Raw genomic sequence first — 17,036 nt, 5'->3', positions numbered from 1 at the left:
AGACAGTGAAAAGCAATTTCAACATTTAATATCTGCTGTGGAGCAGAGCAGAAAAACATTCTTGCTTATCCTACTCCTTTTTTATCCTTAGGTGTGGAAGGGAAAGAAACATGCCTCCTCACACTGTCTCCCAGGATCAGTGACAAAAAACTTACTTAAGGATGGGATGCCCACCAGGAGGCACCAGGGACACGTATCTGTCAAGGGTTTTCCTTGTTAATATGCAACAGTAAAGTAGTAGGGAAACAGTTTCTCCCAAGGGCATTTGTTAACCGTTGGTGGTACTGGAACTACACTCCACTTCTTCCTCTTATGTAACTATCCCCTGAAGCACTGCTAAGATTGCTAGCTAAGCACTACTTAATATTTGCAGGCACTGTTATGGATGTGAGAGATAACCTTATGATCAGTATATAAGCAATATACAGCTACGTTACAAAGAACACATTAAAGCAAGCAGACAAATGATTAACACTGGCAAGTTTCCTCCTTTTCCTTTACTCTTTGATCAGCAGTAGAATGTAGTTGTTTGGAGGGGAGGTGTATTTGATTTTGAGAATTSTGTTTCTTGGAAAGATCTAGCAGAGCAATACAGAATGCACAAACAGGGATAAATTTGTGATTGAAGTGTATGAGAAGAAAGAGGATACGAGGAGCTGGAGGTACACAGAGATCCAATAGTAACATACTGAACAACTATAGGAGCTTGCTTAGTAGAAGGCAAGTTGGGTAAGGTCAAAGCCATGCACCTCCTCCCTTGGGCTATCGATATCTTAAAATGTTTACATTTAATTTGTGAGCTTTCTAAGTGAGGAAAAAAAGTCACATCTAGAGATACCTCAGTCCAACTGGTCTTCTATACCCCCCACCCCACCAAATCACAGCTACCTCATAGCACACACACTTGTTAAACACAATAGGTTTGGTTGGTGAGAACCAGACAATTTAGTCACCTTTAGGGTAACATCGCAGAGCTCTCCAGCTTCAAAGAAGTGAAGAAGAGAGCTGTGAAAATCCTTCCAAGCCTCATTTGCTTCAAATACGAAGATTTCATCTTCAACATCACTGTTGGAAGACCTAGTTTGCTGCTGCTGCCGCCTTTTTCCCTTTATCAGATGCTGCTTTGCTTGCTCTGGGACCATGGATTCTGAAGCCATTGGCTGTTTCTTCTTTCACAGTGCGAATCTTCAAATGCTCCCACCGAGACAAAATCCAGCCCATCAGGAGTCACTCCAAAAATGCAGTTAAGTTCTTTTCATTTTCCTGTTTATAATATTAAAATGAATACAATTAGACATATTAGATACTACTAGTACCTAATTCTTAAGATTCCATGTTTTAAATACTACCTCTAATCTTATTCTGGGGAGTGGAAGTTGGAAGGGGGAAGAGACTCATGAATTAATCTTATACATATACCTTTAAGAAAGCCCATTCTTTATGAACTGTTCTGCACACTTCTTGAAAAAGATACTAAAGAGAGTAGGCAAGGCTGTATCCTCTTACCACAATCCAACAATCGTGGATGGTAGAGGAGTAAAAAGTCACCCTAAATAGCATCTCTGATTGCTACTGTCAGAGACAGACTATTGATCTGACCCAAATAGGTCTGTTTTTACACATTTACTGCTCATTTTTCCACTGTCCCTTCAAAAATTAAATCAATCTGAAACTGTGTTGTTTATTTAGTCAAATGAAAACAAAACAGAAAAATTAAAATATTCTAATTTTTTTAAACAAGAATGAAGTTTTCTAGGGAGTGCTGAAACAGAAAAGTTTTGAAACGAAAATKATTTCTTTTTATCTAAACAGCTAATTAATCCAGTCTCAGTTATTGACTGAGACTGGACTAGACGATCTCCAGAGGTCCCTTCCAACCTTACTGATTCTACTGATACCACATCTTATCCAGGGTTGAAAACATCTAGGATACCACATAKATGGAGAGAGGGCTTTCTCCCTTCTGTCACTCGCATGTATTTCACTCTTTCTGCTCCTGCAAATTTCAGTTAGGTTATGTCTAAAGTCCACCTTTTTATTTACAAATAGAAGTTAAGCAGCAGAGGAAGAGCTTTTCAAATTCAGCAGCACATTTGCAATTTCAGCTCTGTGCATCTAAAATGCTTGAAAACATATATTCCATCCAGTCAATGAGATTTGGGCTGCACATCCAAATGTTTTGTGGGGAACTCTCTGGAAGCCCACAAGAAAAAGTGAAATACTGTTTGAAAGCATAGAGTTATTGATTCAATTTACAAGCTGGTGTTCTGTTAGATACTGGCAGGGGAGTAAGCAGATCTGTAAAATTTTAAGACTTGAAAACCTCTTAAAAGYAGAGAAAAAAGTAGTAGTATGTTTCTCTTTTATTGGCTAGCTTTGGTTTTAAATTTTATCTGGTTATTATCTGGTTGATTTACTATGCAGCTGTTTTTCATTCTGTCCCAAGAGTTGATCATTCCTGTATTTCAGCAATTTCTGCTTATGGTCTGTGGTGCCAGAGGAAGTAGACTGATTGACATAAGAAAAAAATCTTTTAAAACAAACATGTAAGTCATTTATCCAGAAAGAGAAATGATTTTCTTTTGTAATATTTTAAAAGTATCCATGTTGCTTCCCAGATTTATAAATCTTTATGCATTAGTGTTGGAAAAAGAGCAGGAAGTGACTTTCGGTGATCATACATGCTCCTGCTGTAGCTCAGTACACTGTTGCTAGCTCCACAGCCCATGTGGTTCCAGCACTGCTGGCTGCACTGTAGTAGACAGGTTAAACTGAGACCAGATATTTCTAGATTATTTACAAATGCTGATATAAGTAATATAAGTATCTTTGTAGTTTTGGAAGAGAGAACATTTTCTTGGTTATCTTTTAAAATAAACTAACTCAAAGATATTAAACTATATAAGTATTCTTTAATCTATTATTTATAGCAAGGATTACCTTTTTTGCTGAAAACTGTTTACTATGCAACACACTTGACAAACTAGTACACAAAGATGTTTTTCTTAGTTTCCTAGAAGAAAAAAAACTAGATAATTTATTCCCCTTTAGCTGTATCTTCAAATTAATCTGTCACAATTGGTACTCATCGATTTTGATTAACTTAAGACACCCTTTAAAGAAGTCAATACTGTTGAGACATGGAGCTAACACAATGCTTCGGAGACAAGTAAGAGGACAAGGAGAGAGAAGTTAAAATGCTGTACAATGTTTTTGAAAACCATCATGTGCTATTCGTTCACAAGAAAGATASAGCAACTTTAGCCTACATCTCTAGGGAACCCTTGCTTATTTCAGGCTTTGACTGACGCTCATTTCACTGCCCCTTAGCCAATGGGGCTTGAAATATTTTTACAGCTCAATAGAAATGTTGCTTTTAGACAGTCTTACCACTGACTACCAAACAATAGTTCATAGCTTTTAAGTCATGAGACCTTTCCATCTAGTATATATGCTAAATTTATCCTAATRCTTTAATTGGACTGTACACACCCCTTTCCAAAACTATACTGTGACTCATTTAAAAAAAGGCTGAGATGTTTTATCTATACTGGATATTTCGTTGTAAACAACCCAAYGATTCTTAACACGAGTAAGTGCTATTGGCTTGACTAATTTTTTTTTTATTAACAAACTGAGCAACAAGTCAGAAGTCAAACATAGACAATTTTAACAGGTGTTTTTTATTCTCATACAATGCTGATTCAAGCAAAGCTCTTGGAGATCCTCAGCGTTCTCATCTGTAAGGACAAAAGTTTAGTGCATATTTTGATTGATCTACTTAGTATAGCACTGCAGGGACACAAACTAGAACTCATGCCAGAGAAGACCAAGCCCATTACATAGGTACATAGTCTTAAAAAGCAATCACATGCACCAGGGAGCTCCCAGTACAAATCATGGCAATACAAAATAAGCGTGCGAGAACAAGAAGAATGTAAGTTACTGCTCTTCATGCAAGGAGTTTCTGCAAAACATTAAAAAAGAACATGTCTACTATAACCTTACAGTAAAATTCAGACACCAAGGAGTTGGACATTTTTCTATTTCATTTTGACAAGACTTTGACAGATACTAACATCCTTTATACACACACAAATTCCCTTTTTCCTCTCCAAGTCACCAACTGAGGAGCATCTTATTTCTGTGATRCATCTTGTTCCTCCAATTCATTTACATATTCTCTGAACAAATTCTCCACTTTTCTTAATGACAACAGCTCACATTTTGAGTCTTTAAACAAATYACCATTTACTATGGAAAATACCAGATGTAAAGTTAACTTTTAAGGACATCTAAATCACTGTATATACTCATTTTGCTTTTGTAATTAAGGTGTACCAAGGTGTACCAGACTTAAGATATGTTATTGTCCTCAGTTACATCTTTTATTAAAAAAAAAAAAAAAAGGATTTTCACAATCGTATTTACTTAAAATAAGTCAAGAGCCACTACCTCACTTAACTTTTTGTAAAGTATCATATCAAAACGATGCGGCAGTAGAGGTAAGCACAAACAGACATAATATTACAGGATGTAATACACAATACTAAGATCATGTATTAGAAGCATATGATACAGCTTATTAGGACACAGGCACAAAGGCAGAGCAGATATTTTGTTCGCAGAAAATACAGGTTCGGGGTTGATTTGAAGGCCTGGCAGCAGACCTTTAATTTTCTCAGATTTTAAAAAGAACAGAACTCAGTTTGAGTCTTTTAATCAAGATATTAAGCTATAAAAAACTGAAGGTCATGCGTATTTTAAGTCAGTATACTTCATCAAACCAACTCAATTTTCCAGTTTGAAGTGGAATGATATTGTCATTGCACAGCCTTAAAGGGAGAGTATAGGGAAAGAGCAAAAAGTCAAATTTTATTTTACATTTTTCAATTATACAGAAATAATAGTTCACTATTTTGAAAATAATCGCTAGGAGGATTAGTAAGCATTTATGTTAGTATGCATGATATTTTGTCAATTACGTGCTAAGAATCCAGGAACTGAGACAGAAAACACCCATTTACAGATATTCCTACCAACAATGTAATAACAATGACCAACTAGTCTAAACATTAGTACTTGGTGAACACTGCATGCATGCATGCACTGTCTTTCCTTTCTAGAACAGAATACTGCTGTGGCCATTCAAAGCTATCATTCAGATTTGTCCCCTCTTCATGTTGGCAATTAAGTCTGCAAGCCTGGGCACAATCTGGTATTTGGCCTACATTAAGAGTACAATTTCAAACAGAAAGTGACCAACACTAAGGAAACTAAAGGAAGTGTCCCATTCATAACACAATCTGCTATTATTCCTTGCAGGCAATTGCTTAACATGTTTCATGAAAGAATAGCTGTCTTATGAAAAATACCCTGCACACTGTTTACATCTCACCATTGTTTGCTAAAAGCCAGTCAACAATTCTGCTGTTCAAGCTACAAACATTTAGAAATATTTACGATGTTGGCCATTTCCAGACTGTACCTAGCTGTATTTCTGGAGTTTTTATTCCAGTTCTCAGTGCTGGTCCTCAGCTATTTGTTACTAAACGCATAAAAATATGCAAGGAGTTTAAGTCAGAGCACAGGTACRTTATCTTAGATCCGCTCCCATTCAGGTAACAGTAATATCTTAAAATTAACAGATTTGATTCCAGCCAAATCATCCAAAATTGAGGTAAGCATAAAATTTTTCAAGTCTGATAGGGCAGTTATGTTCCTTATAATTACCAAAAAATTTTGAAGCAAAAGAAAAGACAGACATTAGATGGAAACAGGACACAAGTATCACTGTTCTCCTTTGTCATGAAATTTAAAATCCAGGAATCCTGACTGACAGGCCATCCTAGAAGTTGGAGTACATGGCCTCCTCTCTCTGTCACTTAATTTGGGAGATAGCTCACCAGAAAGGTGAGTTGGCACAAAGGAGGAAGATATTTCAGTGATACAGAATGGAAGGAAAAGGACTTCCAATCCAGTCAGAACCAGGAAACGCTCCAATGACAAGTGTTATGGTATTAGTAGATCCAATGCTGATTATAAGCCATTGTACTAAGTCACTAAAAAAAAAAAAGGGGGGGGGGGCAGGCAAAATTCTAGAAGTCAAGATATAGGTAAATTTTTGCCTGAAATACTATTCACAATTTTGGTTACCCACACGCAAGAAAGACAAAAATAACATTATAATCTGTGCAGAGAAGGACAATTAGGCCGACCAGGAAAACAAAACGCCCTGTTAAATGAAGGAGACTAGAAGTCTGCCTTCTGCAGTTTAGCAAAACAAGGACTGAAAGAGGACAGAATTACCTTCTCTAAGCATAAGAGACAGAAAGCTGTTGCACTGATTCTCCTTAGCTTTAACAAAGAGCAGCTATCAACCATTCAACATAATTTTCTGTTATGTTTTTGTTCAACTTAGCTATCAACATAAATTTCTGCTAGAAGAAAGCTTGTAGTTATAAAAGCAAGAAGATTTTGCAAATGGCTTGAGTAAGAATGGAAAGTGTGCATATAAACATATACATGTTTACGTGTACAAAATTAATTAGTCTAATATCGAGTTTGATGAATCTCTGCAGGGAGTTATGTGGTGCAGCTAGCAGACCACAAGATTAGGCAGGCATGTTCATTGACAAGACCCTTCCAGATCCACAATATCCACAGGGTGAGAAAAGTTGGAAAAGCAGGAGACAGCTGCAGTGCAAACYGCAACCAAGTAGCAGCTTTGGCAATAACTGCACAAGCAGCTGTTCACTATTTATTCTGATTACAGCTGCATCCTGAAGAAGGGAAATGGAGACAAARGTAGGGATTGATGCACAAAATTCTTGAGCAAAACCTCGATGCTTTTCCCTCCTCCATTCACCAATTCCATCACTGCAGTTAAGGAAGCTTCATGCCGAACTGTCTGCTCAGATGTCCACACTAATTAGCACAAATCAGGCAAAGTACAAAAATATAGAAAAGTCTAAGTTACGCATCACATTCCAAGCCTAAGCCCAGTATACTCTTTAGTGAAAGAGAAAAATCAATTTAATAGAAAAAAATATTATATACTACACAACTAACAGGTTTAGCTTGTTTAAAACTACCTGGCTTTCTTTAGTAGAAAGACATAAAATTATAGCTTATAGAATACTACTATAAGATGTCTACACTCTTTCAAGATTTAAAGGTTCTTTGTAGCAAAAGCTGACATGCTACTTCGTGTTACAAATCACATGACTAATTCAGAAAACACTGAAATAGGTAGGAAAAAAGCTTCCTTACATTTGGCASCATCAAAAGTCTTTTAGCTATTTATATAATCAAACCCACATTAATGCTGTAGACACACAAACAATGTATAAAGATTGCTTTCTCTTGGAAAAGTACAACAGGAAGAGAAAGGCCATTTATAGAGCATGACAGGTACAGTCAGATAAAAAAAATCTCATTTTGGAAATAATAATTCTGCATTAAAATCCCTTAATCCTATCCTGACACATTTCTTTTTTTTTACTTCCTTTGATCTAAGAGATGAATATGCTCAGCAAAATTCTGCTGAAGTTTAATCCCAATTTACAGCCAGTATCACAAAAAGCTAGCATTTGCTAGGTTCTAAGGGGTGACTGCTTAATGATTTTATTCAATTTTGCATTAAAAAGAAAAAAACTAATGTACCTGTATTTATCTACGCTTGATTTACTTTTGTTTACTTTTTCAGAACAAAATCCACCAAAACATGTAGAACAGTGATTAAGAATTATGTTTTGCAGATATACAAAATGTAGTTAGAAGATGATTTATCTGAGGAATCCTTGGGAATATTGGAAAAACAGAACTGCAAACTGATGTAATGATAGATGCAGTAAATGCAACATGATTTGCCACCAATATTTTGCACTTGTAACAGCACAGAACACTCCCTTGCCAAGGAGAGTTATCACTGCCTTCTCTGATGCGATCAGATAACAGCAGTCTGATGGCTCTACAGCAGTGTCTAGACCAGCCCTTCCTGGAAGTGTAAACTGACCAGAAAACAATTTCTAAGCTATTTATCAGATGCCCTTTTTACTGGACCTCTGAATCAAGGTAYGATACCCAACAGACCACTCTTGGTGCTATAGTCAAATGTTTTTTCTTACACTCCAGTCTCATTTTCTCAGGTCTCTGCCTTACATGCCAATCATCATCTAATCCACCCAGACTGAGGGTACAGCCTCAAGCAGCCCTAAGTCAAACAGCTCAGACTATATGGTAATACTTTCTTTCCACTATCCCACAGTTGAAAGGTTCATTGTGTGTTGTGTGTCTCATTAAAAATCTATTTGAAAGCAGGAGAGGAAAAAAGTAATACAAGATAAAAGGCTTCTGAACCCAAGAACCTGTATCTATCGGTGAGGGGAATTATTAGTCTAATATCCATTTGCTGAAGCCAACTGAGGACTGGCTAACTGAAATACTGGTTAGCATGAGTGTGTTCTACACTGTGGAAAATTACTGGCAGTAATTACACRATATTAATGTCTTCTGTTAGGACCAGAGTGATTAGACTAACTGTTCCAAATCAATGGGCAGCTAGAAAACCAGATGCCAGGCTACTGAACTCCGTATGGAATCACTAACAGTTTATAAAATAAGCCAAGTCACGAGTAAACAGCAGATTATATGCTGCACAGTAACTCACAAGTATAATTTTAGCACCTAACCAAGCAGACTTGCTTCTGATATGGCATGAGAGCATATATACAGCTTATGGAGGGATCAGCCTACACTAATTGAGAAGCCTCAGCCCAATTGTTTAATATGAACAGGGCTGAATCTTGCACAGCTTTACCTCCTTACAAGTAATCAAAGCAGTATATAAGACAGCTGTTGTTTTAGCTTGTTAACATTTAGTGAGTTATTTCACCTGATGTAGTATCACATGGGATATATTTCTTGATTATACTTCTACAAACCTTTTCAACAGGCACAGAGAACTAGATATTTCTGACTTTTATAACTTTTAGTACCATAAATGCATTACCTACAAAAAGAAGGAAATACAGATTGATAAACAAGGAGGCCCTATCTAGCTTGTGAAATATCTCCATGGCTCTTTGAGGATAACAACTTGTTTAACTGATACTTTCCACAAACTGGTAAGAAAATGACTGGAGTGAGGATGGAAAGGTGGACCCTATTAAAGCAGGAAGAAAGCTGAAGCAGGTAACATGAAGAGGAGAGATGGCAGAAGRAGAGCAGGTGGAGTAGTGGCATTTGAAATTCTCATTTATATGAGAAGGAAGCAAAGGCGATGAATCTCTGATGCTCTCCCCCAGTAGCAACAGCTAAAATCCTGCATTGTTTTCTAATAAAATATTGTCTTGGGGTAATTGAAATGATTTTACTTGTTATGAATAACAGGATGTCAACAGTAAACCAACTAGGCTACAGCACTGATTGCTTGGACTGCAGACTCCACAGAAGTGAGTTGCTACTATGGAGCCAATAAACTGAATTGTAAGGCTGTAGATTATATAAAATACTCTTGTAACTGTGCTTGAATTGTACAGCAACTAATGCTACCACAGCTACAGGACTCTAACTGATGCAGTAGCATCTCAAAGAATAAATCTCCATGTTCTGACAAGAGAATGGTACATCTTAATTCTCTTTTGCTCAATAATTCTGCTCCTGTTAATGAAATAATTCAGTCCTGCACTAGTTCTATGTTAATCCTAAATAAAATAAAATAAATCTATGTTCAGAGCCTGTTCTCTTTTTAACATTATCTCAGAGGCTGGCTTCTTTTTTGAGAAGTTATAACCATTCACAACTTAAGTGAGCCTAACCTGGACTTGTAGCGTTCCCTAATTTCCCAGGTTGACCAAGTACRGTGAAACAGGCATGTATGGACCATTAGCTTCACGACCTTAAGGACAAAGTGGAGGCAACTCATAGTATATTTTAGGATGGGTATCTACCTCCAAAGTTGCATTTGGGGTTAAGAAAATATCCAGCGAGAGGGAGCAATACACAGGGAAAGAAAATAAACAAATAAAAAAAAACAAAACAGCTTAATCACATATATCAATTCAAAAAAAAAAAAGAAAAAAAGAAAGAAAAAAAATCCCGAACATTCTTTTAGTTAAATGCTGGGGCGGGGGGGAAGCAAATTACATAAACACACGTAAAGCCCCAAACCGCAYACAATCGGCTAACCGCTTGACGAGCCAAGGCTCCTGCTTGCGAGCGAGGCACGAAGGCAATGCGAGTCTCCTAGAGCAGTCGTGGTCGCGTCTCTTGTGTAAGTTAGAATAAATAAATGAAAGCTCAGGAGAAAGAGCGCGAGCGCAGGGACCCCCGAGGGCAGCACAGGAAGCCCGGCTGCTTGGAGCGGGGGCACCGGAGGAGCTGCGAGCCTTGCGGCTGCCGTGGCAAGGGGAAGCGGCGAGGGAGGAGGGGGAGCCATCCCCGGGTACGCGGCCCGCGGCTCACGCTGCGCTCGCCGTCCGCCCCCGTTCCCCCGACGCGCATCCCTCCCTCCTGCCCCGCTCCGTCCCTTATCCCCCCTGCCGGGTGGCGGGATGACGGGCACCGCCCTCCCCCCCCGCCTCCTAAAACGGCCGCCTCGGCCCCGCTCACCTGCCGTCCGCGCGCGGCYAACTGCCACAACGGACACCCGCGCTCGCGCGGGCACTTGGGGGGAGGGGTGCTGCGCACGCGCCGCGCGGGCCCCAGCCGGGGAGGAAGGACGAGGCGGAGCGAAGGCGGGGCGGTGCGCAGGCGCGGGGGGCCGTTGGGGTCGTTGGGGTCGTTGGGCCCCCAACGGCCTGGGCGCGCGAGGGCAGCGCTGAACGCTGTGGCGCAGCACAAGCGCGCACCCGCGGGCATCCCCCGCGAAGCACTGCGGGAGGTTTCTTTTTTTTTCTTTTTCTTTTTTTTCTCTCTCTCTCTCTTTCTCTCTCTCTCTCTCTCTTTCTCTCTCTCTCTCTCTCTTTCTCTCTCTCTCTCTCTCTTTTTTCCTTCAACTGTGGCTTTATTCAGGTTTCTGTTTTCTCATTTTCAAGTGCGGAAGTTACCTTCTTGTAAATTACGTCACTTTTCCTCTTGGGTTAGCTTTTGGAAACTGCACGAGCTGTATTGTGCAGCATCGCTTGCAGAATGAATCCGCCTTCGACTCTCRCGTAAATTAACTCATTTGCTAGGGTGGATGCTTTATGTTTGTTAAATTCCTGGAAAGCCCTGGTAAATTTCTGATGGATTCTTTTACCAACTGCATTTAGAGTTGAGAAACATATCCCAGCATAATCTGTTCTGCTATTTTTTTGGACTAGTGATACTGTGCCTGTATGTATAGCTTGTGTAATAGATATTTGTATCTTTATAGTCTCTTACTTTGGCACCTCCTTCCTCTTCCATGAGGCTAACCGAGTTCAGGACAAATCTATAAATTAGAGATGAAGAATTTAATGAGTTCTGCTGGAATCCCTTTTGGCCAGTTGAAAAGTGGTACCGTGCATCAGAAATACTGTCTTTCTGGGAAAGTGTGACACCTTTGTTGAGCAAAAGGTGGTGGTTTCAGATGCTTGTGCAGGATCTTGAGTCTCTTTGATCAGATGTCCTCTGAGCCTTGGTTCCTGTGTGAAATTTTAATAGGCCACTGTGAAGTTAGAGCAGGCCTGCTCAGAGCAGATGGAAGCATGTGTTATGAAGCCGTTGCTGGGAAAGGCAAGCCAGAGACAGCAGAATAGGCTTGGAAAAAGGAAAGGCACTAGTAAGAGCTGCATAATTTACACCTTCCCTAACAGATAGGGACGCAAATGGAAAGGAAGGCTAGGGAAAGGAAAGTTGAGTAGTGAAGAATATGGGTTTGTGGTAGTCATGAGGCATACAGGGAGCATAAGAAAGAATCAGGAAAGATTTGAACTGTGGAGCAGTTTACCTTGATGACAAAAACACAAGGAGCTTTTGCCCTTAATTGGAAGGGAAAATAAGGACCCAGTGAAATATTGAAAAAACTGTGTCATTAAACAACAGAAAGGAACAGAATTCTATCAAGAGTGATATGGGAGATCCGATTTTCATTTGCTGAATAAGCATTTCCCTGCAGYTAATACTTCTGCCCTGTGTCTTTACTCCCTTACACATCCTTGGAGGAAGGATGTCTGGTGTTCCACACACCGGGTCATCGTTCAGAAGGGGGTGATGAACATAGTGCATTTTGTATGTCGTATCCTCTTCCATACCAACAGAACATGCAATCTCAGGCTTTGTGAAGTCTTAGCTTTCAGATTTTTTTCTTTCTCTCTCGCTTGCTCTCTTTTTTTTTTTTTTCCTCCTGGGGGAGGAAGTGTGAAATCTGTATTGTGATGAAGGTAGTAACTCATCCGGCGGTGCTGACTTCACCCTGTACTCTACTTCTGCAAGGTATAAATGCTTCCTCCATCTTCAGCTTATTGCATTACCAAAAATTGCAGCACTTACTTACTTTTTTTCCAAAATTCAGTTTTGAGAACAAATGTTTTAGTCTGTGTTTAAGCTGACATTTAATTTTTTAACTTTCACTTTGCAGTAAAAAAGGAGGAATGTGCATTTGCCTCTGCAGMTATTTAACAATGGATTAATTGAATTTATTTTAGCTCAGTTTAAGCTGATAGTGCAGAGCATGTACTGCAYGTTGCCAGTGTTGCTCCAACACCAGCCCTTAACGCAGTACTGCTGACATAAATTGCTCTGATAGTGCTTTGCTTTATTTTCTTAGAGAACTACAAGTGGTAGGAAGAATTGACAGTTCTGCATGAGAAAGTCTAATTTTCTCTGCCAGTTCTGCTCTCCTGTGAAATAGAAAGTGAGAAAAGCTACAGTTCTTTCTGTAGTTGGTCTCTTACTTTGACAGAGTTTTTTTTTCCAGCAGAGAGAGTGGTTTGCTGTTCTTGGGGAAAAGTATTGTGCGGTTCAATTTAAAAAACTTTTCTTGGCACATTAGCGAAGGCACATGAGTGCTCCTGCAGCACGTCTTAGGTATCCCAGGGCAGGCAGGATTTGCAGTGGAAATGAGTCTGTTCGCTTGCCACTCTCATAACCATGCTGCCCGTTTCTGATTCCTTGATAGTYTGACATGTATCAAAGCTTATTTCCTTTCATCTCAACATTTAAAAAAAGCTATCCCTTAATGAGCCGCAAAGGCAGGTGCAACAATTTTAACCCTGCAAMAATGGCACCACCAAGGCTGCACTTGTCTAATTTCCCAAGTACTACTGTGGCTCACAGTGATCACACTCCGTTTTGGAGGAAGTGTTCTCCATGAGCTCAGGCAGAGGAGGAAAAGCCGCAGCAGCTCTTGCTCTCCCCACCTGTCCACCAGCGAGGGCTGCACAGTGTACGTGTGTGTCATGTGGTGCTTAGGAATATGTTCCCGTTACATGCTTAAGTCTGAGTTAATTTCAGTCTCCTAGGTTGTAGAGCCTCTGTCCATTACAAATCTGAAAAGAGTTGGGCAGGAATGTATTACAGGCTGTTAYAATCAAAGAGAGAGGGAAAGTTCACTGACCTTTTTAAGCAAATACCTGCCCTTTTAAGTACAAAAGAACTGTTCTTAGGTAACTGTCTTGTACAAAAGCAAACAAACAGAACTAGTTAAAAATCCTCCRGCTAAATTACTAAACATTTTTTCCAGTTGCATACTACAAAGAAAAAGTTGGACTGTACTGCTGCAGGCCAAATTCAGCTCTACAAGTATGCATAATAATTATAGGATTTCCTTTTTTCCTGATTACAGCACAGTTAGCTGAAAAGCAGGAAGGTGTTTTACAAAWCTAAGTTTATCTTAGAATGACTAGCTGGAAGTTTACATTTTCATGCTGAAAATGTGTACACTAACTACACTGAGGAGGAGATGCATGTTTGTTTTAGAGCTGTAAAAGGCAAAAACATCTAACTAACACTGGTATTTCAGCTGRCATATTTGGAAGTGAACTAGAATACTATCCAAGGGAAACTGGAATAGTCCTTATAACAATGTAATATTTTATTTCTTTTTTCCCTTTATACATYTTACAGAAGCAAGAGGTGGTGAATATGCACTAACAGTCAAACAGCTGAAACGATTACATTATGTGCTGAGCTAGATTTGAACAATCCAAGAATTTTGTTTTGAATATCTCAGAAAATTCCAACACAGCAATGCCTTAATAGCTATTTTCTGAATATAAAAAAACAAGCAATCACCAAAAAAAAAAAAAAAAAATCTGTGTGTCTGAACGTTCCTAACCTTGGTGTATATGGCAGACACACAGTTGGTCACCAGCTGCTTCATAAAGATTAGAACTAGCTCACTGCCCTGTTCTGCAAGAAGGCAGGAGGAATCTGTGGGCAGTCTGCTACCTCCAGTGAGACAGTCATGTTTTCACGCGCTTAATTCTGTTTGTTCCAGTGTTGGTCCTACTGCTTGTTATGTACGCTGGCTGTCATCTAGCACCTCTGGAAACCACCAGAAAGGCTCCCATTGATTTCAGGTATGGTTAGAACAGGCCTTAAACTCACAAAGATGTCATTGTTTAATTCTGCTGCCATGGGGGGTTTTGGCATAGTGTTCCCCTCCTGCCCTCAAATACACGCATCTTTTAAAAGTCCTTGAAAGTAACAATTTACATGTGTAACATATAATCTCWATTGATAGAAAGAGGTTACCATGTGTCATTTTCCTTTTCTGGATATGAAAGCAACCTTTTCCTCTATCTGGAGAGACTTTGAGGCTAAACTCTGGGTGATCCCTTTTGACTGCAGTGTATTCTGGTAAGTGCTTTTCCTCTGTTCTGTTAGTGAATATAAAATAACTAATGATGTGATTGATTGGGGTCCATTAAAAAGACTTAAGTTTAAAACTCTACTGGCTCATTGGGCTAGGAATTGTAAAATCAGAAAATTTCCTTTAATAAATGCAGTTAACGTTTACAAAATTACACTGGTCAGGAATAACATTTTAGGAAATGGAAATCTGACTCGTCTCCTTATATATTTAATTAAGTGTATTGAGCAGTCTCTGTAATTCTACAACAATAATTTATGAACACAAAAGGCCAAATTTTATATGCAGTGCTGTACATTTGCTAGGTAAAAGGAACTTTACACTTCTGAGCTTCAGTCTGTTTCTGAAGTTAGGCAACATAAAGCAAAAGTTTCCTGGCAGAATTAATGATAATTTAAAATAATCTACAACAAAAGAATAAAGCTAGGATGGTTCCTTAGCTGGATGGCTACTTGACTTGTTGCTTTCTTTTAAGAATTACGTAAGCCTTTCACCCATTATCTCTGTGCTGTAAAGGCTAACTATTTCAAATTGAGAGACAACAAATTAAAATACAGATTCTTAAAACTGGGCTTTATTGTCATGTATCTTTCTGCTGTCTATTTTTAAACACATCTTGTATCCATGATTAAGAATAATGAGCTAAGAAATAGTTTTAAACTGTGCCTAGTCAGGTAGAAGATACAGACCTTTAACCAAGCAGGGACACTTTGAGAACAGGAACATCCTCAGAATAACAAATTTAAAAATATTGCTACTCCCTGGTAACTATTCTCAAAAAAATTAGAAGCAGATACATAAGTGAAGAACCAACTGTAAACACTTAAATAACAAACTTTCCCTGTGTTACTTTCCAGGGGGAAAAATAAGGTTCACTTGGTACATGACTCAGTAGCTCAGACTTAGGACATTAGGCTGGGTGAAAAGGATCTTTGGGTGTTGAGTGACTGCTGCACTGTGTGTGCCAAGCTCAGCTAAGTCAGTATGTGTCACATGTACCTACTGGATTAGATGCTGCAGGAGCAGAAACACCTACCTTGTGGAGGCTTCAGCTTGAGACTGAATGCCAAACTGCTTTATCTTGCCAAGAAAGTGTCATGTACAGAATGTAGGTTTGCACTGTGTTGCTCAGCATCATCCAGAGATCTGTTTGTTAGCTGCAAAATGAATAAACAATCCCTTTCCCAACCATAATACTTCAGGGCAGCACTAGTACAGCTGTACCACTGCCAGGATACAAGCCAGCAGACAGGCATTGGGTTATATGCAAAACAGCTCTTTCTGAGTACATTTGAGCTAYTACTGAGATAGCTCAGGTACTGCACAGCATAGATATAATCTAGAACTGCCTTTAAGGTAGTTGGAGAAGTTCTGAGGACTGTGCTTTGGAATCTGGCYGTCTTGAACCTCTATTATGTATTTAAGACTTTTTGAAGATCTGTGCTTCAAGTAACTGAGTATGAGGCAGCCAGAGTTTCTTGACTTCTGAGGCTGCAGATCTAAAGGCAGTCATGTGTGACAAGGGCAAGATTGCAACAATCCACAGCTTTAAAAAGAAATGCCAGAAAAATCTGTATTGCTGCTTTCTCATATATAGGCCTGGGGTATACATGGACTTACATCATCCTACCAAAGAGGAATACAGCCTCTGTCCTGTATATGCTACCAGCCCTCCTTTTTATCTGTTCACTGCTGCTGAAGAGAGATGACATGAAGCAAGCTACAGCCACTCTTGCCACTAAGTTGGTTACTGGGTAAGCATTTGAATTAGGAACAAAAATAGTCCTTCTGAGTCAGAAATTCTTTATCTGTAAAAGAAATACATAAACAGCATAAATTATTTCTACAAAATGTTGCATTTCAAATGATTCTTGACTACTCATTTCTGATATGTACATCCATTATAAGTAACAGATATGAAAGGCTTATCCTTAACAAAGTATCTGTATAGGCCTGAGATACTCACTTGAATCCTCAGAGAAACATAGCTATGTTAGCTGKCACTCTGCCTGTGTTATTCAGTGTTGTTAATATCAGACCTTTTCTGCTGTTACATTCTTTGTTCTTGYAAAGAAATACATTTTGCTCTTTTGCAGTAGAATGTTCTTACTCCACTTGTACTCTTTAAAAATTCCTACAATGAAGTTTACAAGATTCCCCCTGCTATGCAATGCTACATCAGTATTTGTTACTCGTGGTTCTTGTCACAGTAAATGAGTTGTTATTGATCAATTTGCATTTCCATGGTATTCCCAAT

At 39.0% G+C, this 17,036-nt stretch overlaps 1 protein-coding gene across 2 annotated transcripts in view; it reads right to left on the bottom strand.

The window, feature by feature from the left end:
- The window catches only part of KLHL8 (kelch like family member 8), a 28,507-nt gene extending 17,808 nt beyond the window's left edge, over positions 1–10,699 (bottom strand). The window contains exons 1-2 of one of the 2 annotated variants that reach the window (XM_085306276.1): positions 10,615–10,699; positions 954–1,263 (exon numbers count right to left, since the gene is read on the bottom strand). In XM_085306276.1, the coding sequence (XP_085162402.1) occupies positions 954–1,157 (204 nt within the window). In that variant the 5' untranslated portion in view covers positions 1,158–1,263; positions 10,615–10,699. Of the gene's footprint in view, positions 1–953; positions 1,264–10,614 lie in introns of those variants that run through there. The other variant, XM_085306277.1, reaches the window with a different exon arrangement.
- Positions 10,700–17,036: the final 6,337 nt, after the last annotated feature.

The sequence above is a fragment of the Rhea americana genome, unplaced genomic scaffold (assembly GCF_003343005.1).
Source record: "Rhea americana isolate MKP2758 unplaced genomic scaffold, rheAme1 scaffold_237, whole genome shotgun sequence".
NCBI lineage: Eukaryota > Metazoa > Chordata > Aves > Rheiformes > Rheidae > Rhea > Rhea americana.
The sequence above is the reverse complement of the archived record's forward strand: the minus strand, read 5'-3'. Positions and strand labels throughout refer to the sequence as shown.